Raw genomic sequence first — 21,902 nt, 5'->3', positions numbered from 1 at the left:
TACATTTAAAACTATATATACATTTAAGAATAAAAAATGTCAACCTAAATAGTCGAATTTTTATAAAAAAAATCTAAAAAATTATTATTCAAATAAATAGTAAACACCTAGTTAATAAATAACATGTTTTTAATTTTAAATTAATACTTATTAATGATTACAGTAGGTACATTATATAACAGTATTAGTGTTAAAAACGAATTATCCAGTTCGTTATTTATTAAGTAATTTTTAATTTCTAGAAATGAATAATAATATTTAGGTACCTGTTTATATAAAATTAATTGAACCGACTATATTATCAATAGGTGTTTAACTTTTTAAATTTTTTTAGAATTAATCATAACTATATAAACTATTTTTAATTAACCTAATATAAGTATGTGTTCAATTACAACTCACTTAGGTATTTTATTATTCGTACACCTTATAAAATCATAACATTTGAATGAATTCTGTTAAAAAAAATACTTGCTGCTGTTCATCGAGAAAAGGTTTCAGTCTACGCGAGCGAGAATCGCCTACACGCACACACAAACAGGGTGTGCGCAAACAAGGGTGGAAGGTATAAAAGACCTGCGTTTACGATGTAGCGGGTCACTTTCGGGGCAAAAGCTCATTTTGACGATTGACTATCAGTGTTTGTGCTTATGTATAGTATAACCATGCCTTTGAGACCACAAATCGCAACAACGTGCTATTTTTGTATGGTTTTACTCTCAATTGTAGTCATATTTACAGTGGATAATGGATCAGCTAAACGTAAGTAATTATTTATGATTAATAACTTAATTATAACTTGTTTTAAAAATTAGAATTATTTAATTACGAACCAGTCATACTATGAAAGTATTGTACATTTTAAGTATTATTATTATATAAATAGCAAAAATAAAATAATAATTAAATGTTTCTTTAAACGTCATAGACATTTTTATTTAACCAATATCAATCGTAATATTAATTTTAATGTTTTATTTATTATTATTTTTTTAATAAAATATTTTGCATTAGTTTAGTGCATTCTTGTTTAATGTTTTTCTACATTTAAAAAAATAAATCATAAGTAAAAATACATAATATATTTATATATAAATCTTAAATTATTTTCAATAGACAAATTATTTATTTAAACCATCAATCAACGCATTTGATAACTAAATGGTATATTGTCAATCGCTTACCACATTCATCTCTTTTTCTGTCAAAACAATTAATAGAAATAATAATTTTAAAAATCTTTTTCGATTTTATACAATATAACAAACCAAAATCATTTATTAAAATTTTTAAAACGTGGTTCCATATCATCAATTATATAGAAGTACACGCATTCATAATTTATAAACATTAAAGCATTTCAATAAATTAAGAACTTTTTTTAAATATAAAAAATATAATATTTATGAAATAAATATAATTTAACACAAAATAATTATCACGTGGTATATAAATAAATACAATTAAAACAATTTTATTTACATGTAAAATACCAACAATAAATTCAACAAATATAACCCATTAATTTATAATTATCAAAACTGATTATTCTACCTATAAAAACATTTACAAATACTACGAATTTAATTAAAAATAAATACATTATATCATCATAGTAATATGTTTTAATATACATTTATATTAAAATAATAAGTATACTAACTTAATTAAATATAAATTAACTGTACATTTATATTCTTTTGACAAAAATTATGTTTTTAAATATCTAAAATACATCACTCTGATTTGATACGATTTTTTACCTAATAATGTAATTAGTACTCAATATATATATACAATATACGTCATATAAAAACTACATATTAATATCTTTATTATATTAATTTTCCAAAATGATTTTTACTTAATAATAATAAAAATTTAAGATTGTTTCCATAGATTAATAGTTATGCATTCATTTATTTTAGAATTAACAATGAAAAGTATATATTATTATGTGTATGCATTATTAAAATTTATGAATTTTGGATAACGTATACCAAATAGTATTGTATAACATGTGTGCATTAATATTGCCTGTATATATCGCCGTGCAATAACAATTACAACTAAATCTTTATGCTTATAACATAAAATAAATAAATATAACAATTATCTGTTCCAATGAATAAATTATTGACCTCGATCATATTTATTGAATACTTCTACAATGTATTATATATACGAGTATATATAATTTGATATCTTAAAATGTGAATACGTGTATGTATAATGTATATGCATAATGCCAGAATAATATCATGGGTACCTAATAATTATTATACGCTTAGTCTATTTGTGTGTCAAAATTGTGACTACAAAAATTAATATAATTAAATATTCAACACTATAATTTTTATAATTTTTGCTATGGTCTATGTCTATGCGCCTAAGGTCTATGATTATGTTTTTCATTTTTATACTAACTATTCATATTAAGAACAATAAATGTATAGATAAGTTTATAACCATCTACAGTTTATTTGTGAAATAATTTTAGACAATTTAAAGCAATATAACCCTTTATTAAAAATTGAAAATAAACTTTAAAACAACTAATTTCAAAATTTAAACATATTTTAAAAATATAATTAATTATAATTATTTAAATATGTACCTATTATGATTAAAAGCCATATTAGTCTATACTATCACTCATTTATTTATTTTAATGTAATAATTAATAATTTACTGATACAAGCTAAAAAGCAATAATCGTTTAACACGAAAATAAAATTCAGGAATAACTTAGTAATATAAAATAAACGAAAAATTCTGAAATCTCACTAAATCCCGTTTAGTTTGTTTACCGAGAAAAACGATTAAAAACTTCAGGAAATAATATCCATAAATAAAATAACAGTATAAATAGTATAATACATAAACCTTTTAATAAAAGTAACGTAAGAAATTTAGAATATATTTTTAAGTAAAACATTTACTTCACCATTTAAATATGATATAATAGACAATATACTTTATACATATATATATAACTACTATAAAATATAAAATGTCATTATTTTTAATATTATATATCTATTTATTTCCATAACAAATAATAAAAAGTTTACACTTTTAATTTCTAAACAGTACGCATTTCATAATATTATGTCTTGTTAGATGACTTATTTATAAAATACTACCACTCAGTGATAAAAAAGAATAATAAATTATTTATTCAAAATATTGATAATTTTTAATTTATTTCCAAAAATCAATAATATACAGTGATTTGACAGTTTCACATTAAAATTACATTGGATTGAATAATAATATAAGACACTTTATACAATTGGACTTAACATAATTTGTGATATATATTAAGTTATTACGTATTAGTTCCGTTCAGATATTTTGTTATTTAATTTTTATAGTGTTTATATTTGAACATTTTATTTGAAACAAGTAAAATAAATATAAATTACTATTTCTGATTACTTTGTGAAGTACAAAAATCATATTTAGAAAGAATAAAATAATTTAAGCACTAACAACTTATTGTTTGGAGTTGAGAAGAAACCAAAACTTTATTAGTAATATCTCAATTTTTTGAATCGACGACAAATTGAACATTCGTGACAGACGACAGATACATATAATATATGATTTCAACTTTTCAATAAAATAACTTAAATTTTATCCTTTCAATCTTTCAAAACTACCAATGTCACGTTATCGTAATAATTACATCACTATATACATATAGATCTTAAAATATTATGTCAATAATTTATTATATTATATATTCTTTGAAAATGTATAAATATAACTTATGGAAAATGTAAAGCATTTAAAACCGTGTATTTATGTGGTATAGAAATAAATCAAAAAAAATCTACGTTTGAAAACTGATGAATATTAAAAATAATAATATAATAATACAAAAAATCAAAGAAAATTAAGATCAATAATAACTAGATTCATTCTCTTTGACATGTAATATCATTGTCATTTTGCTTTATGCAAAAGCTCTAAAATGACTTATTACTTTTCTATTTTAAAATATTTTTATATGCACAGCGAATAAATTTAATTAGGTACCTATCACACATTATTTATCTGCATTTCAATATTGATCTAATTTAAATAGTTTTAATAATGATTTATTTAATAAAGCTTTTATATTACATAATACGAATATAAATTAAATAGTAAATATATTTTTTTTTAAGTATATAACAGTGAGAATTGAATGGAACTTAGAAAATATAAAACTAAACAAAAATCTATAATATCACCCAAATTATTTGGAAATCAATAATACAATAAATATTAGTTATTCAATATCCATGTTACATTCTTGCACTAACAACTATTTAGATAAATCTGGTTATTAATTATTATTGTCTCAACAAATAAAAAATATTTTAGAAAATATTATATTTTATTTTGTATTTTTATTAATAATCATATTGATACTATATTATATACTATACTATTTCGATATATATTATTGGAGTGGCTGCAATATCATGATATTCGAATTGTTTATCCAAATTAAAATATTATTACATAATCACTGCAATTAGATTGAATTATTATTACATGCTCAATAAGTTTATGTTATCCTTTACTAAATATTAACTTCCAATACATGCAAATAGTAGATACATCTAATATTTTCGCCACACTAACTTTAAAAATGCTATATAACTATAAAAAAAAGTATATAATATATATATATTAATAATAATGATTTTTTTTGTTTACTCGTATAGACATACAATAACACTCTGCACAAACAAAAATGTAAAAACAGTTTGTTCAATAATAGATAGTTAAGGAATAATAAACACACTATAATAACAAAATTCGATAGGTAATAGATAATTTTAAATGTATTAATCATTCAACAAATTACCCGGTTCCTTAATATGATTTTATCAGCTGTAGTAGTGCAAAAAATTTTTAACGAGGTTAAGACATATTAACCCTACGAGTGTTGTTTTAGTTAAGTATGATGTATGAACATTAAACAATCTGAAAGTTAAGGATTAATGCTGTGAAAAATTTGTTTTTATTCCTTTGATATAAATTAAAGGTTTTGCCTAATATTTCTTTACTCAATCGGAGGATCTGATAAATTATTATAAAAACTTTATATATAATTTTCATCATTGTGTCGGTATAAAGTGTAAGGTATTCTTACGTCAAACTGTACTTCTATACTATAAGAAATATACTGAAAACATTTAATCTTATTAAAATAATATCCGATTAAAATGGTATTGTAAGATTAATCAAATAATTTACTTAATTTTAACAGTAAAAAGTACATCTAAACTTTTTTTGATACTATGTTTAACAATAATTATTGTCTTAGTGGTCGTGATAAAAAAAAAGAAATAACAATTTTTAATAACTATTATTTTCAATTAAAATAAGATATCAATCGCTTTGAATGATTAAATACTTCGCCTTGTAGGTATTAAGCTGCTAACTTAATTAACTTGATTATTTGTAAGAAATAAAGTAATCGAACTGTTATTATTTATAAGCATTAGTTAAAGTGCAAAATAATACAAGAAAAAAATCGCTCCACTCAGAATCTAAAATAATGACAAATATTTTATGTGACGTTTAAAAAAAAAATAACCATACTTTTAAAGAAAGTATATTTTTAGTTTTTACGATTCCAATTTTTTCATCTATATTTAAAAGAGTATAATTGCAATAATTTGTTTATGCAATTCTCACGTTTTGTATTTTAAATAATAATTGTTTTCACAATAAATTACAATATTATTTCCTTGGTCGAATTGTTTCACCTATAAATAGACCATTACTTTTAATCTTTCCAGTCTCTATATTTTTAGTGTTTGTTTACTTTGTATCAAAAATGCATTGTCGTTTCAGGAAGTATAATATTTATTTTGAATTAGGTTCTTCACGATTCACGTTGCCTTTATCTAAAATAATGCTAGTCAATGTCAAATAATTTAACTACCTACATAAGAGTCTGATAGGTATTCAGTTTAAATTTAAATTCATTGTTGTTGAAAATAATTTAAAGGTAAACACAATAAAATAACTGGGAATAGATTTTATCTAAAAAATATCGTGAAAAAACACTATATGTTGTAGGAAGCGTGTATACTTTAAAATAAATCGATAGATAGATCTATAAACTGGAAAATGCAAAAAATTTTATACTTGGTACAGCTTCAGTTAATGTATCGGTATATACATAATGCATACATATTTTATTTTTGAATATTTATTAAATAATCTGAAAATATGTTTTTTTTTTTACAGTAAATATAACCGATACAAGGGTAGTAATTGGTTAGTAGTTTATGGAAAATTCCATCCAGTGATGTAACTTTATATCAGTTTATATAAAATGTATTAAAGTGTTATATGTATCATGGTTGTGCCCTATACTATGACGTATTAAATACAAGATTACTATAAAATAACATACACAGTGAAAATAAATATATGGAATGATTCAGGAGGTGAGCTCCTTTCCCTCCTATAATGCAGTTATTCAAAAACTGAGTTTTTAAATAAATGCTTAATGACTATATTTTCAAATTCTTGAGATTTGTACGTATATTACTTGAAGTTTTTTCTGTGGATACACACACTTCTGTTTTTCAAATGACAATCCAAGAGACTTAATTTTTATGAAAAACTTGTTGTAAGCCTCGTATCAAAATCAAAATTCAAACGACTAGTTTTTGAGTAATATAATTGTATAATTGTATGTACTAAAGATCTAAAGATAATAGGTCCAAGATGGGTTTGGAAGATATGTAAATTATGATAATTTGAAAATTTTAGTAATTAATATAAATACATCAATATTTATAATATTTTTAATTGTATCTATAATTTATTATATCTATTTATACTTATGTAAAACCATTTTTAAGCACTAGATTATCTTTAGTATAAGCATTTTGATAACTAAGAGACTATCTACTAATTTGATTTCAAAAATTAGATACTTCAACATTTTTTAAAAAAATGATCCATTAAATAATGTACAGTGGAGGAAATGGTGGGGTAGGTTGTCATTTAAAAAACAGAAGTTTATATCTCCACGGGGCACTCCTTAAATGGGTAGTATAAAAAAATCTCAAGAATTTAAATGTATGGTCTTTTCAATATAATATTTAAAAATGTCAAAAATCAGTATTTGAATAAATTTATTATTAAAGGAATATAATGGGTGTGAGCATGGTTGGTAAATCATCCTGTATTTATATACCTAGGTATAATCGAACATCGCAAGACCGTTAGGTATACCTACGCTTTACATGCATAATGAAACCGTTATTTGATCCAGTTCAACCTGCGTTAGTGAATAGTTCAACGGACGTCATAAATAAACGTTTAAATGAATTATGATACTTGTGAATATTGGAATTCATCGTTTGTGAGATGAAAATATCGCACGTGACGATTTTTATTACTACGCGCATCACCTCCGTATGACTTATAATTCATTTGTTATTTATTTTCGTAAAAAAATGCCATTTTTACATTATTTGTCGTTATGCAATAGCGACGGCAGTTTTATTAGTTTATTTTTTACTTTACAATGCAAGCAGGGTTAACTCGTAGGATAGACACTATAGTAAAGCTGTCAGGATAAGCATTTCCGGTCGTACATAATACGAATCACGTGTACATCGACTGTCGGGAAGAATCTATAAGGATTTTTAAGGATTTTAGTTGAACTCTTATTATTTGACGTATGGGTCTCCGTGATTTCTGTTTACCACGGTTTAGTAAAAAAAACAGATTTTTTCTCTCTCTGTGTAATACGAATAACATATAAAAAATAAAATCATTAGATATTTCTTATCATGTTACCAATTCGTACCTAAAAACAAAAACACTAAAACTAAGTATACATTTTAACTAGATCTTGGAAAACCTAATATTTATTTATTTGATAAAATGTCCTATAAATTAATGAAAACTTCTATAATCTATAATAACGTAATTATTTAAATATAATATCACCCACAATCCAATAATTAAAACCTATTAATATTTTTTTTCAATTTTAAGCTCATTATATATATTTCAAAATACTATGTAATTATTTAATACATTTGCCAATATAATAATAGCATTTTGTTATTTATTCTCTATTATATATACTCAGACATGCAATAAATGTATATTGTTTTGATCTAATATGTATTTTTATTTTTATTTTTTTAGCTAGGTAACCAACCTACTCAATTTATTAACGTTTGTAAAATTTAAAATATTATTTTATTCGTTTTTTAAATTCTTCTAAAAATCCTACGATCATTTTGATAACATGTGCTCACTTCCAGTTTTAAACTTTGACTATCCTTCTTGACCACCTGTTATTCTGTAACCCGTAGGTATACCTAACAAAATTTTTCTATATTTCTTTTAAATCAGAATACCAAAATTTACCTGCTGTTGTTTTTTAATGTTTTATACTTTTACATAATTCTAATCTATTGCCCACGGAACACAAGTTCCTATACTCATCGTATTATTCATAAAAATTGAAAAATGTATTTATTATTATAAATAAATGAAACATAATAGGTAATATTAGTTTATATTTATCATATTCCATTATGATGTGAACCAGTATTCAATTAAAATAAAATAATAATTACATATTAAATTTGCTAATTTTTTTTTTTTATTTTAGTTGTGACTAAATGAAAATATAATAAATTACTTTAATAGACCCAAAATTAAAATAATTAAAATCTAAATTTTGTTCTTGATTTGTATAAATTAAAAATGTGTTGTTTCATTTTTTGGGTACCTCGTTATTTTAAAACCATATTTAATTACGTTTTGTTTTTTAAATAAACAAATCGTTTTGTCCTCCTGCTGCGTTGTGTTTAGACTTTGGACGTCTAATAAATAATATCGTTGTTGTCTGTTTTTATTATACATATTATTGAAACCGTGACATCCTAGCTTTAGTTTTTTAATCATCCTGGCTTAAATTAATAAATTCTGTCTTACTAATGTCCACTAATCATATAAAAATTAATTTTAAAATAATTTTATTTTTCATAGTAAAGTTTTTTTTTAATTAAATTATATTTTAAATGCATTAAGTATTTAAGTTATATAGCACTGTCACCACTTGGTTGTTAAATTAAAATGTCTATTAACATCTTGTAACTTTAAATTTCTCGTCATATACGGTGATTCACTTTGTATAATAATCTTTAGTCTTTCTTTTTGTTTATTAATATAACTTATTATGTAGTTACATTTAATAATTGTATTATAAGAATGACATTTTCTTTACACTAATATCTTAATAATTTTAACAAATAATTTTAAGGTATTAATTTCAAAAATCAATAGCAACAATGGTATGTCATTCAAATATGAATTAAAGTCTAGTTAAAATTAATTAAATTGAATTTAAAACAACATAATAAAATATTATATTTTTGAAATTTGTTTTTTTTTTTGATTGATTTAATATGTCTTAAATAAAAATAAACTCATAAGACATCAAACGTCATGTTATATTTTTATGTAATAAATGAAAATTATAAAATGTAATACTTATATATACTTACCAGTATTGGAAATGTAAATATAAAAGCAAATACGTATAATAAGAACTCATAATGTTTGTAGAATGTAGATTATTAATTATTATTAAAAAAAAAATGTTATTTTATATACTACCTACCTATTCACGAAAGAGTTTATTTTCTCTTATAAACTAAAGTATGTAAATGTACATTTATGTTAAAATCATTTGACATGACAATCTTAGAATAATATTTCTATAGATGTTGGTATAGCAAATAAGATAGGAACATTTTATTTTAGATTTAAAAGAAAAAAACAATAACATTACTTGTACTATTTAATATTGTCTAAACATCAATGATATTGGTATTACGTGATTTTCTTATATATTTACATAATAATGATTATACTAACCAATAACTCAAAAGTTTCTAAAAAAATTCTTTGATCTTTGATTTATTTCAAAGTTTATTTATACAAACTATTTTTAAACTGAATTGAATGTCTACAAAAATAAAAAAATATAATATTTTTTTAAATAATATTTGCAAATAATATAATATCATATATATTTTACTAATATTTTTTAGTCGTGCATTTTTATTAATACACGTGGATGTCTCAATTAAATAACCTGTCTAATTTAATCAATTCTATAAAGCTTTAAGCTTTATATTTTATGGTTTTACTGTTAGAGACTATAATAATACATGAAAATAATTTGACTATGAATACTTAATTACTTAATTGGAGTACACATCATGTCTTTATTATTTTATTATATAATAAATATTTTTTCACGTATAGTAAACATTTCAAATATTTTCTGAGTTACAAATTTCAAGAAAAATAATCGGTGACACTTTTTTATCGCCTACTCGAAAATCGTAATGCTTAATTTAATATACGCCTATAGATATTGTAATGTACCAATATTTAATTTCAAAAACAATTATATGGTTCTAAATTTATATTTTAAACAATAGAAATAAATTTTTAACAACTTTATTGTTCTTACCTGTTTTAATAAAACTATAAAATATTAATAGAATATTTTCAAATTATAACGTTGTTACAATTTAAACAATAAAAGACATTCTCTATTAAATATTAACAAAAATCTCAAACAGTTTAATGCGGGTAAATAATAACATTTATTTATAAAATAACGTAAAATTAAACGGGACTAAAGGTTTAGTATCTACCTATATCTTTGAAACATTATTTCATTTTATACAATGTCACATACTACATTTAATTCAAAGACAATAACATCTGGCTTTGGTTCTTATTCTTTACATTATAAATAAATAGATAACAAATTCAATCTGATACTTGATATAGTATATGCTAGGTTATTAATTTGTTAAATAGCTTCAATTATATCTAAAATAAAAAAAATACTAATACATCATTCTAACCATAATCAACTATTTAGACCTGAATGTTGTACAAAAAATACATCAATAATATAGAATAAGATCAACTTTAAAAATTATAAATGATTGACCATAATAAACAAATGTGTATATTTATTATATATTTATTTCAACTTACACTCAAATCGATATTAAATAAAAAATTTAAAAATATGTGCAATTTATGAAACGATTATATATTTCGACTATTCCTAACTACTTACAGATTTTCTTTTGAAATAATTAAATCAAAATTTAACTTTATTCACACAATTTTACCAATAAATGATATGAAAAAATAATATTATTTATGTCATTGACAACTTTATTCAAAACTTTATTCTTTTTGTTTTTTTTTTTTCGGTTTGCTAGCGTTATTTGGTACCTAAATAATTAAGGAACCAGAATAGCACAGGCAACACAGTGTGGTATGATATAATAATTGATACCAGAAGTAATTGGGAAAAATAATAAATAGAAATTCATGTTGTACTTAAAGGAAGGTTGCGATTTAAATCGAATAACAAATGATCCGGATTCCGGATACATGCATTAATATGCGTCAGGGACGTTTTACCGTTTTATAATATGTTATCCGAAACGTTATTAATTATGTGACAAAATCGATTTTAATTTCAACAAGCTTATAATATTTCCAATGACTGAACTTTATTATAAATAATAATCGTTTTCCGTTATTGTTTAACCTCGAGATAGATATGTATTAGGTAGGTATACCATCATAATTTTATTGTAAACAGAATAAAATGAAACGCAGCCATAATATACATTATATGTCTATCACAATAACTTAAAATTGTAAACACGAAACTTTAATATCCGTTCAAGCTGAATACAAATTGTTTAATGATAAAAACAAAAAGTACCTACTTAATAATTCTTATTTTTTATATTCTTTCTATTATTATTTATTATTATCTATTATATCTTAATATTTATCTTTAAAATATTTTTATACAAAATTATGTTTTTAGTAGATACCTATACTGTTATATTTTAAGTATATTTGTGTAACTTAATAATTTTTGTGGTTGATATTACTAATACCATTAATACTAACTTATCGCCGTGAAACGGTAAAACAGTATGAATAGGTTAAAAGTATAAATAGTCATATTTAACTAGTAACTTACAAATCTAAATTTAACCATGTAAGTATTATTTCCGATAAGTTAATTTTTAATAAGCATCGCATAAATTATAATACTATTATACTGGTTGATTTACCAAGCATGCTCAAGTGCCATACACTTTTTCATATTTAATAATACAATTATTCAAAATCTGATTTTGGAAATTTTTAAATATTTTCAAATTCTTGAGATTGTATTGTACTAATTAAGAAATATTCCCGAAGATACAAATTTCTGGTTTATTTTTTTAAATACAACCCCTTTTTTTCTGTAAATTATTATTGGAAAGTTTTTCTAAAAATAATGACGTATTCAAAATATTTCAAATTAAAATTCGAACGAGTAGTTTTTGAGTTATTGAACTCCGGGTACTACCTAATTACAATAAATTCATAATAATTGGTTTATAAAATATGATGATGACTTGAATATTTAAGTAATCACTAAACAATATTAATCTATCAAAATGTATAATTTTCAAAACCAATATAAAAATAATAAATACTTGATTCAATCTAATTTATATTTGTATACAAACATGTTTAAACATTTTTATTCTTAATAAAACAATTTAATAACTAAAAAATTAATCATTAGAATTTTTAATTAAGTATATCAACATTTTATAAAATAATTATCCACTAAATACTTTATAGTAGAAAGAACGGCTATCATTCAAAAACAAAGTTTGTATCACCACAAAACATTACTTAAGTATTAAAAATCTTTAAAAAAATCTCAAGAATCTTAACTATGGTTAATATTTATATTTATATACATATATAATGGAGTTTTTAGTAATACTTAAAGAGTTTTCTCGTGAGACACATATATACTTCTATTTTTAAAATGACAATATATTTGATTGTGATTGATTTTTATGAAAAAATTGTCGTGCCTATGACCTCATATCAAAAGCAAAATTTTTAAAAACTCGATTATCCTTGATACTTATTATAAGAATTTTAATAATTGAAAACTTTTCGTTCAATTTTTGAATTTGGCACTTCAACATTTTATAAAAAGTGATCTATTAAATAATTTACAGTATAAGTGTTGAGAGGGGGTTGTCATTTGAAAAACTGAAGTTTATATCACCAAAGGACACTTCTTAAGCAGTACAAACAATCGTACAACAATTCTTAAGTCTAAATTGTCTCATTCAATCCATTTTTAAAATATAAAATACTTTACAAGTTAGTTATATTTTTAAAATATATAATTTGCACTTCAATTATTTTTTAATAAATTTAAAATCGAATTTTGAATGAGTCATTAATTACTTTTGCGTGATGTGTATATAATATATATATAAGTTTAAATGATACTCCACTTAACAAATAAAACTCATAAGTTTAGCTTATTAATTACTCGTTTAAATTCGGGTGTATACGTAAAAATTCTTAGAAAACTTAATTGCTTCAGAAAAAGAAATGAAAAATGTATTTTATCATTCAAAAAAGTAAAAAATTAAAATAAATTGTCTACAATTTTGTTTATTAATGAGTTCTACGCAAATTAAAAATTTTTTTTCAAAAACGTTAATATAGGTACTATTCGTGATAATTAATAATTAGTAGTATTTACCATTAAATGATTCATCCAGTATTATTTAAAGTTACGTAAATCAGTTTCATTTAAAATCGATTTCAACATATCCGCTGCACATTAGCAGTTACGATAACACTGAAAAAAACATTTCGTTAAAAACATTTTGTTACACGTGTATATTGTGTACCTGCGGTACCTTGTATAACATTATATTGTATGTATAAAATATGTAATCGGGCTTAAAAAAATAAATACAAAATTGGAGATTTATATTGTTAAAATATTATTGTTGCGTTACAAGTCTACCTTATACAAATATGTAACCGATAAAGTACACAAGTTAGGTATAGGTTCCTAATATGTATGTGTGAGTGTGTATGTATGAGTGAATTGTGATAATAATAATATACACGACCGTCGGTGACAGCGACAACGATAGATATATGTTATGTTATTCGGTGCTGAGAAAACACGTGCCCTTTCTCGACATAAGCCTGTATAATGAGATATTATATATATATATATATATATATATATATGTATGTATGTATGTACTACAATATACAACATACATACATACTACATACACATACGCACACTGCACACATCCTCTGCTGCTGCACTAGCTTTTGGCTCTTACTGTTTACGATGTACATATATATTTACGTGTATAATATCAAGACCAGTTGATCCGATTAAAATGCTCGCAGGGCAAGCGTGTTTTTGTATTTCACATGTGACAAATGCTTATAATATATATATACCCACACCCATAGTCACTAACAATGGAATAAGGGATTGAACCCAGCAGAAAACAACCCACCGCCCGCACTCCTTTGAAAAACGATAAGGTCGCACAGAATGCAACAATATCGTATCAATGGCCTAACTGCATATACAAATTACAAAGTGACTTACCAAGTACGTTCACCCCCATTTTTCATTTAATAATAAATTTATTAAAATTCTGATTTTTATAACTTTTAAATATTCTTCCTTCAAAACCATATTTTCTAGAGTTTTTTGGTACTTCTTAACAACTGACTGTATTGAACATGGAATTACAAACTTCTATTGTTTAAACGAAAATCTCTTTTCAAACAATAAATTATTTAGTAGATTTAGATCAGATTTCCTACACACTTTGACATATAAAAATTTAAACAGTAACGCGTAGTTTTTGAGTTTTTTAATTTTTTGTACAAATGATAATAAGGTTCACATGATATAGTAATGGATTTGGAAGCTATGGGAGCTATGGTTTATGACTTTTTGAAAACTTAAGTAGTTGATATTAATCGATTAATACCTATTTATAATTTGTAAAAAATAGTCCAATATATTAATATTGTAATAAATATAATATACAATATTACATATATCACATATATTTTATATTTTTATATTCTTATAAAATCACCTTTAGGCTTTAAAGGCTAGGCATATTATACTTAGTATAAGCATTTTGATTAGTGATAAACTACTCGTTCGATTTTTGAATCAGGTACACACAAATAGTCGAAAAAATTATCCACTTGATAATTTACAATATAAAAAGAGAGTTGTCATTTGAAAAACAGAAGTTTGTATCTCCTTAAAACACCCTTTATGTAATAAAAATGTTTTCTACTATCAACAGGCTTGTTAACTATTACTACGATTATATAATAATCGATGTCTATAAATGTAAGAACAATTAATATGTATTAATTTTAGATCAACAACTACAGTAAAATCATATTTTTGTGATATTTTTTTAGTGAGTTTAAATAATAATCTTTTTACTAAATTTTCATTTTGCATTTTTATAAAGCATTAATTTAATTACTTTGTGAAATGTGAAAAAAATTTAATTCATATTCTATTTTTTGTGTAGTTTATAGATGGTATATAAATAAGATTAAATATTATAATATTTTAACAGTATAATTAATCAATAAATGTAAATAGGTACCATTTTTACGTAAAAAATGTTCTGCTATATTTTCAATTAGAATTGATATATAACTCAATTTTGATAAAAATTGTTCCACTTCAATATTAATAACGTCAGTTTTAGATTGGACTTTGAAAAAATAGTTGGATTTTAACAACATAAAAATAATTAAGTTAGTCACTAACAGCTTAGTAATATATTTAATACGAAATTGATTGTTTTACATCTGTACACATTTAAAAAATGTATGATTGTAGGTACTACAATCATGTAAAAAGGCCAGTAAAAAATTGTTGTACGTTGGGGCCCAATCATAAACCAGGTAGAATACAATGTGTTAAGGTTAAAATATGTATATAAAGTGATACGGAGTATCCCGAGTTGGTATTTGTCATCGAATAAAATATTTTTTTTAACAATTAATATTTTTGTAAATTATTAGAAAGAAAAATAACTAAACGGCACTTTTTAGTTAACATTGCTTGAATATTTTTAAATGGTATTCGTATTATACTGTATTACCTAGGGCTAGGTACTCAAAAATCCTAGATGACAAATCATTTATACCCTCTATACTTGAATATTATGTATAATTTGTTATTATGATACTTAATTCTCCAGAATTCTATCCCAATCCGTATTATAATCTCAATAAAGTTTGTTTGACAATAATAATAAAAAAAAAAAATACAAATTTACCGTCATTTATACATAAGGACAACTTTTTAAGTACCCCATAAGAAAAAATTATGTCCCGAAGTGAAAATAACCCATTAAAAAGGTCGTTATCGACATCAGAATACAGAATATTATACAATATTATACTATATACATAACGTAATACTGTTTTATACCTAAATACACAAATTTAAGTTTGTAATTAATTAGGTAGTATAATCGATCGAAATATCGGTGACGTCTCTTCGCAGTTCAAACGTCTGTGTATTAATTAACAAAGCGTATTTATGCGCGCGTATCGGTGGGATAATATAATATTATTAAATATGTATAACAACTTGTAGGTATATATCTATAACGCGTATAATGTAGATTGAATTGTAATAATATAACATTATAATTTATAATACGATCTTCGTCGATTTATAAAAGCGTACAAATGTACAATACACTAGAAACTTGCCCAAACGTATAGTTACATTAAATATTATTAAGTCATCGATGTTGTTTTAATATGATCTGATAATAATTATGTATAGGTACTATTTATAATAATAAAATTGTGCAATGTCATCCGTTATTGGTGGTTGGTACTTAGTACGCACGAGTGTTGGGGTGTATAGGTATTGCATTACCAAAGGTTGAAGTTTGTCGTCGTAAGTTGCAACTTGCGACAATGAACACATAATATGAGTACACCTATTTGGCATTTGGTATATTATTATGTTGCTGAAATGTAAACCAATTTTCGCATTAACCGTCTGCAGCGAACGCCGGAGATTCGACGTGGTCAGCTATTGCTACGGGTCTTATTTGATCAATGTTATAATAATTAATTTTAAATGTTTCCGAACACCCTATTCTCATTTTATTTACGACTAAATACAAGTGAATACGCATCGATATATAATAGCATTATTATACCATATCGGGCACGTTTGCAAGAGGGTGTTTCAAACGCCCCACGAAATTTTCGGAGTTTTTTACGGTTATTAATTATTATAATTTATCAAATACAAAATACTAGTTACTTATTAAGTATATAGATTTAATTCAGTGATTTTTATTTTTATTATATATACAATATACATCTACCTATATTTGTCATTCTATTTAAGAAAATTAGTATTGTAACTCGAAAGAATTTATCGTATGTGTCTTGATAAATCGTATGGTAGGTATATTATTTTAGTTGAAAAAAAAATAGTTATTATTTTTAACATTCAAATTTCAAAAGGTAAAACACCCCCCCCCCAAAAAAAAAAAAAAACTTTTTTTGCGTAAACATCTCTGAAACTTATAGGCCAGTTATGTCATAAAAATAAATAATTATATAATTGAACATTCGCTTAGTAGCTAGTATATTATTATGTTAATATTGAGGTACTACTACTATTACTTGAATTTATCTAAAAACTGTTATAAATAATATTTACAAATCTACAATAGCCGTATTACACTGGTTTATTATTAGTTATTTTTTTTCGACAGGCGGGTGTGCCATGTTTGGCCATTCCTGTTACGGCGCTCACGGTAAACGGTCTTTTCAAATGCCCATGCAACAACCAGCTAGAGATTGGCCAATCACAAGTGAAGAAGAGACCCAGATCGATGACGCCATCAATAAGTACTTTAAAATAAAGCCGTCGTCGCCGCACTTTACACCGTTTTGGCAAAAAATGGTTAGTTTTCGTACTTATAGGTATTATAGATTTTATAGAATAAATCTCAAGAACAAAATTAATTACCTTTATCGAATCTGCGAGTATAGTTTCGTAGTAGAATATAAATTATAAACATCTGTTTGCGATGACGTCTCACGTCTTACGCATATGTTATGAAGTTTATCAATTGATTAGCATGCTTATGCAATTCTATTTTACGGTTGTACGATTAATAAATTGTTTTGTGAAATCTATGTAAATTCTATCTTAATTTTTATCGATCATCGTCATGCTCGTCGATTCAATCGTGTAATTTTGTTTATCTAGTGTTTAATATTTACATTTTACGTACGTGAAAATTTATCTACTATTATAGTAGAGTAGTGTCTATAAAATACGAAGCGTGCTAAGTGCTACTGACCGTTTAAGATGACGCTACACCCGCATGTGTCTTTACTAACTCTGTACTAACATACAAAATGATACCTACGTGAATGTGTATTTGGCAGTTTCTAATTTACTTATAATTGGGCGTCGTTCATAACCGCACACTTTCAAAAAAAGGTCGTCGTTCAAAACCGCACACTTTTATACCTTAATCCCGCATATTTTCCGCAAATCAAACCATTCAATGGGAGTAACCAAATTGGTTCCCGTTTGAAAAAGATATTTTACTAGGTTGAGCCGAATTGGTTCCTGTTTGTGTTTGGGCTAGATTTGACAAAAATATTGATAGGACTACAAATTGTTGTGAATCGTTCCATTCAAAGCTGAATAAAGAATTTACAAATGTCCATCCTTATATATTTTATTTCATGGAAACTTTAAACAGCATTCAGACATTAAATTATATTAAATTTCGAATAAATAATATTAGAAAACTTACTAGCAAACAGGAAAGAACTAACTAATACTTGGAAAATTATATGACTGAGTACATTAATAAGAAGCTTACGCGAATTGAATACTTAAAGAAAGTTTGCTTCAAATTTGCAAATCAACGATTATAAATAATTGTATAATTATATTTTATTATTTGTATTTTGTACATCTAACTTAAGTGATGGACTAGTTGACTTCCAAATCAAAGATCAAAAATGTTATATATTATATCATTTTAAGAACGGAAACCAATTCGGCAAGTGGGGTTGGAGCTCGGGAACCAATTCGGTACCAGCCCATTTAATACCGCACACATTTATTTAATTGATATAATATATTAATAATAACGTATGCATTTATCTAAAATAACATTATCGTTTAGTATCGCACATCAATTAATCATATTTAATCAAAATCACCACATCATAAAATAAAACTTTCGGGATTATACAGAAAAATCTGTTCTATTCCAATATTAAAAAACCAATTACAATGATAAAATTCACAATCAGGATTATGGTTAAACAATTTATTTTGGTTTGCCTTATTTACCATTATATTTGATTCCTAAGGCGTTTATTGAAATTATGGCTATACTTGTCCAGATAAAAAACAATTTAATGATTTTGCTGTTTAATTTTGAACTGCCAATCAAATGTGTGCGATTTTGAACTATCGACCTTTAAACCCGAAAAACACTATATCTGTGTTTTTTCAATTGTTTTTTTAGGATATTTTAATTTTTAAGTGAATTATATGTACGTAAAATATTAAATAACTCGCAAATAAATTACAATATCTTAAAAACCCACGAGAGCCACAGATAATGTTCTTGTTGCATTTGATAACTGTTAAGTTTAATAATAGATCAAATAACTATAATATCAAAGGTTACTATACACGAAATTGGAACCACTAAATACATAATATTAGCTACGTTTTATACAAGTTGTAACAGTCGGAGATGACGACACGCGCTGGCGTGACGTCTTCTTCGACAGTTGACCGAAAACATTATGAACACACGTCAATCTGTTACAGGTGCAGATGTACAACGAACGCAAAAGTAATCATCCTAGCAACGACAGCAACATGTGAAGACAGAACCGATCGAGAGATTGAAACAATTCTGTTTTCTTGATTCGGACACACATAATATTCTCATTATTGTCGTCAGACATATCGATTAGACTTAAAAATCCCTCCACAGAAAAATAAAAACAATTTTCCCTCGTCTCTTTATATTTTCTAATTGCCCTATACTATGTTATATACGTATAATGATGATGATGATGATTATAGCAATATAATATCATATTATTATTATTATTATTATTATTATTTATAATGATTATTATTGCGATGGTATATTATTTTGATAAGACCAAGTAATAAATCATGTGTTACCTATATTATTATAATATGTTTAATTTATTAGACTTCAAAAACAAAGTATGTACACCTACATTTATACCTATATACCTAGTATACATATATAATATATATATATATATATATATACAAAATAGAATACGATCTTATATATGCTAATAGTTTTTTCTGATTAAATAACAGTAATATGCGGTTTGGACATTATAATATATAATATAATAATATTTATTGTGATTTGTGAGTATTATTATTATAATTCTTATACCCATTAGCGAATATAGAAAAGTTAGATGCGACTTAGACACGCCCATCCATTAAAAAAAAAATTTAAGTACCCACAAATCTAATCGTTGATAAAGTGAGTACCAATAATTACAAATATCATTTTTTCTAAAATTTTTAAATTTAACCCAATATAGAAAAAAAATGAACATTTGTCTTTTTTAATTTTGTTTTTATAGTACATTTTCTGGTAGCTATTGCATCATGATATAAATGTGGGGTAGTAAGAAGTGTTGTTTTTTCAGTAAAAATATTTGGAGTGAATAATATATTATGACCAAAAAGTATAATATATAGTATTTTACTGCAAATATATATGTAATTGCCAGTTGTAAATTTTACTCTAATTGCTTAATAGATACACAATATACGATGTATATTATATCATATATATCAATTAATATTGAATGTAAATTATGTAAGCAATATTTTATACTTCTAAGTGGATAACTAAAGTTGTGAATTTTGAGGAGGGTTGGTGAAAGGAATACGCCTCACATATTCTTAAATCAATGTTATGGGGGAATTAGGTCCTCCCCCCCTCAAAAAAAAAACAAAAAAAATAATTCGCCTATTTGTGCCTACACCTATACACCATTATGTATTAATAATACAACATAGGCAGTAGGCACACACGAAAATGCAATTCGAACGTAACGTGTAAATTATTATTTATTATTATACCTATACCTAATAATTTGAATAATTACCTATATAGGTCCTAAATATTTATTTTTTATGTGTTTTTATAAATTTTGAAATTATTTTGTGAATATTATAGAAAATATATCTATAATAAAAATAGGTAAAACAATAATTATTATTAATTATATACTGCTTACCCATACAAATATTACACTATACCAGTTAAAATATGTAAGTACTAAGTATATAAATATATAATACATTAATAATATGTACCTAGATAAATATTATTATACTTAACCATATACACATTTTTTTCTTTTAACAATTCGATATTAATCGATCTCGAGTTTATACATATTCAAAATTCACAGTCTTGTAAAGTATTTGAATAAAAGTATTTGAGTACATGTACCTATTTAAATACTTTTATAGTATTTAAAATACTTTTTTAATATAAGTATTTGTTAAGTATTTTAAATACTGTCTAGGACGTATTTGTATTTTAAAATCAAATACTTTTAATAAACGAACTATTCGTCAATCGTCACAAATATTTTCTTTTTTAACTATTATGCTATGTCTATTTTATTTATATTTTTCATTCATAGATGTCGAAAACCTCTGTCCCCTATTGCTGATGTTTCGTTCATTCGTGAATGTGATTATTATAAAATATAAATTAAAAATATACTTTAATGCAAAAAAAAATTTTGGGAATTGACTACACTTCTTCTGATATAGTGAATAAGAACTATGCACCTATCACATCTGTTGATGTGAAACG

At 24.0% G+C, this 21,902-nt stretch overlaps 1 protein-coding gene across 1 annotated transcript; it reads left to right on the top strand.

Moving 5' to 3' along the window:
* Positions 1-604: 604 nt before the first annotated feature.
* LOC132931658 (uncharacterized) lies at positions 605-20,208 on the top strand. The gene is made up of 3 exons (XM_060997562.1): positions 605-762; positions 17,742-17,932; positions 19,838-20,208. The coding sequence occupies exons 1-3, from the start codon at positions 651-653 to the stop codon at positions 19,892-19,894; spliced, it is 360 nt and encodes a 119-aa protein (XP_060853545.1). The 5' UTR covers positions 605-650; the 3' UTR covers positions 19,895-20,208.
* The last annotated feature ends 1,694 nt before the right edge of the window (positions 20,209-21,902 follow it).

Source organism: Rhopalosiphum padi, chromosome 1 (genome assembly GCF_020882245.1).
Source record: "Rhopalosiphum padi isolate XX-2018 chromosome 1, ASM2088224v1, whole genome shotgun sequence".
Lineage (NCBI taxonomy): Eukaryota > Metazoa > Arthropoda > Insecta > Hemiptera > Aphididae > Rhopalosiphum > Rhopalosiphum padi.
Note: the sequence above shows the minus strand (reverse complement) of the source record. Positions and strands in the feature narration are given on the sequence as shown.

Bases quoted from the DNA above. Each gene is read 5' to 3' on its own strand.
- LOC132931658 (XM_060997562.1), top strand. From the start codon at position 651: ATGTATAGTATAACCATGCCTTTGAGACCACAAATCGCAACAACGTGC. The intron at 763-17,741 runs GTAAGTAATTAT...TTTTTTCGACAG, and splicing joins GGATAATGGATCAGCTAAAC to GCGGGTGTGCCATGTTTGGC. The intron at 17,933-19,837 runs GTTAGTTTTCGT...AATCTGTTACAG, and splicing joins CACCGTTTTGGCAAAAAATG to GTGCAGATGTACAACGAACG.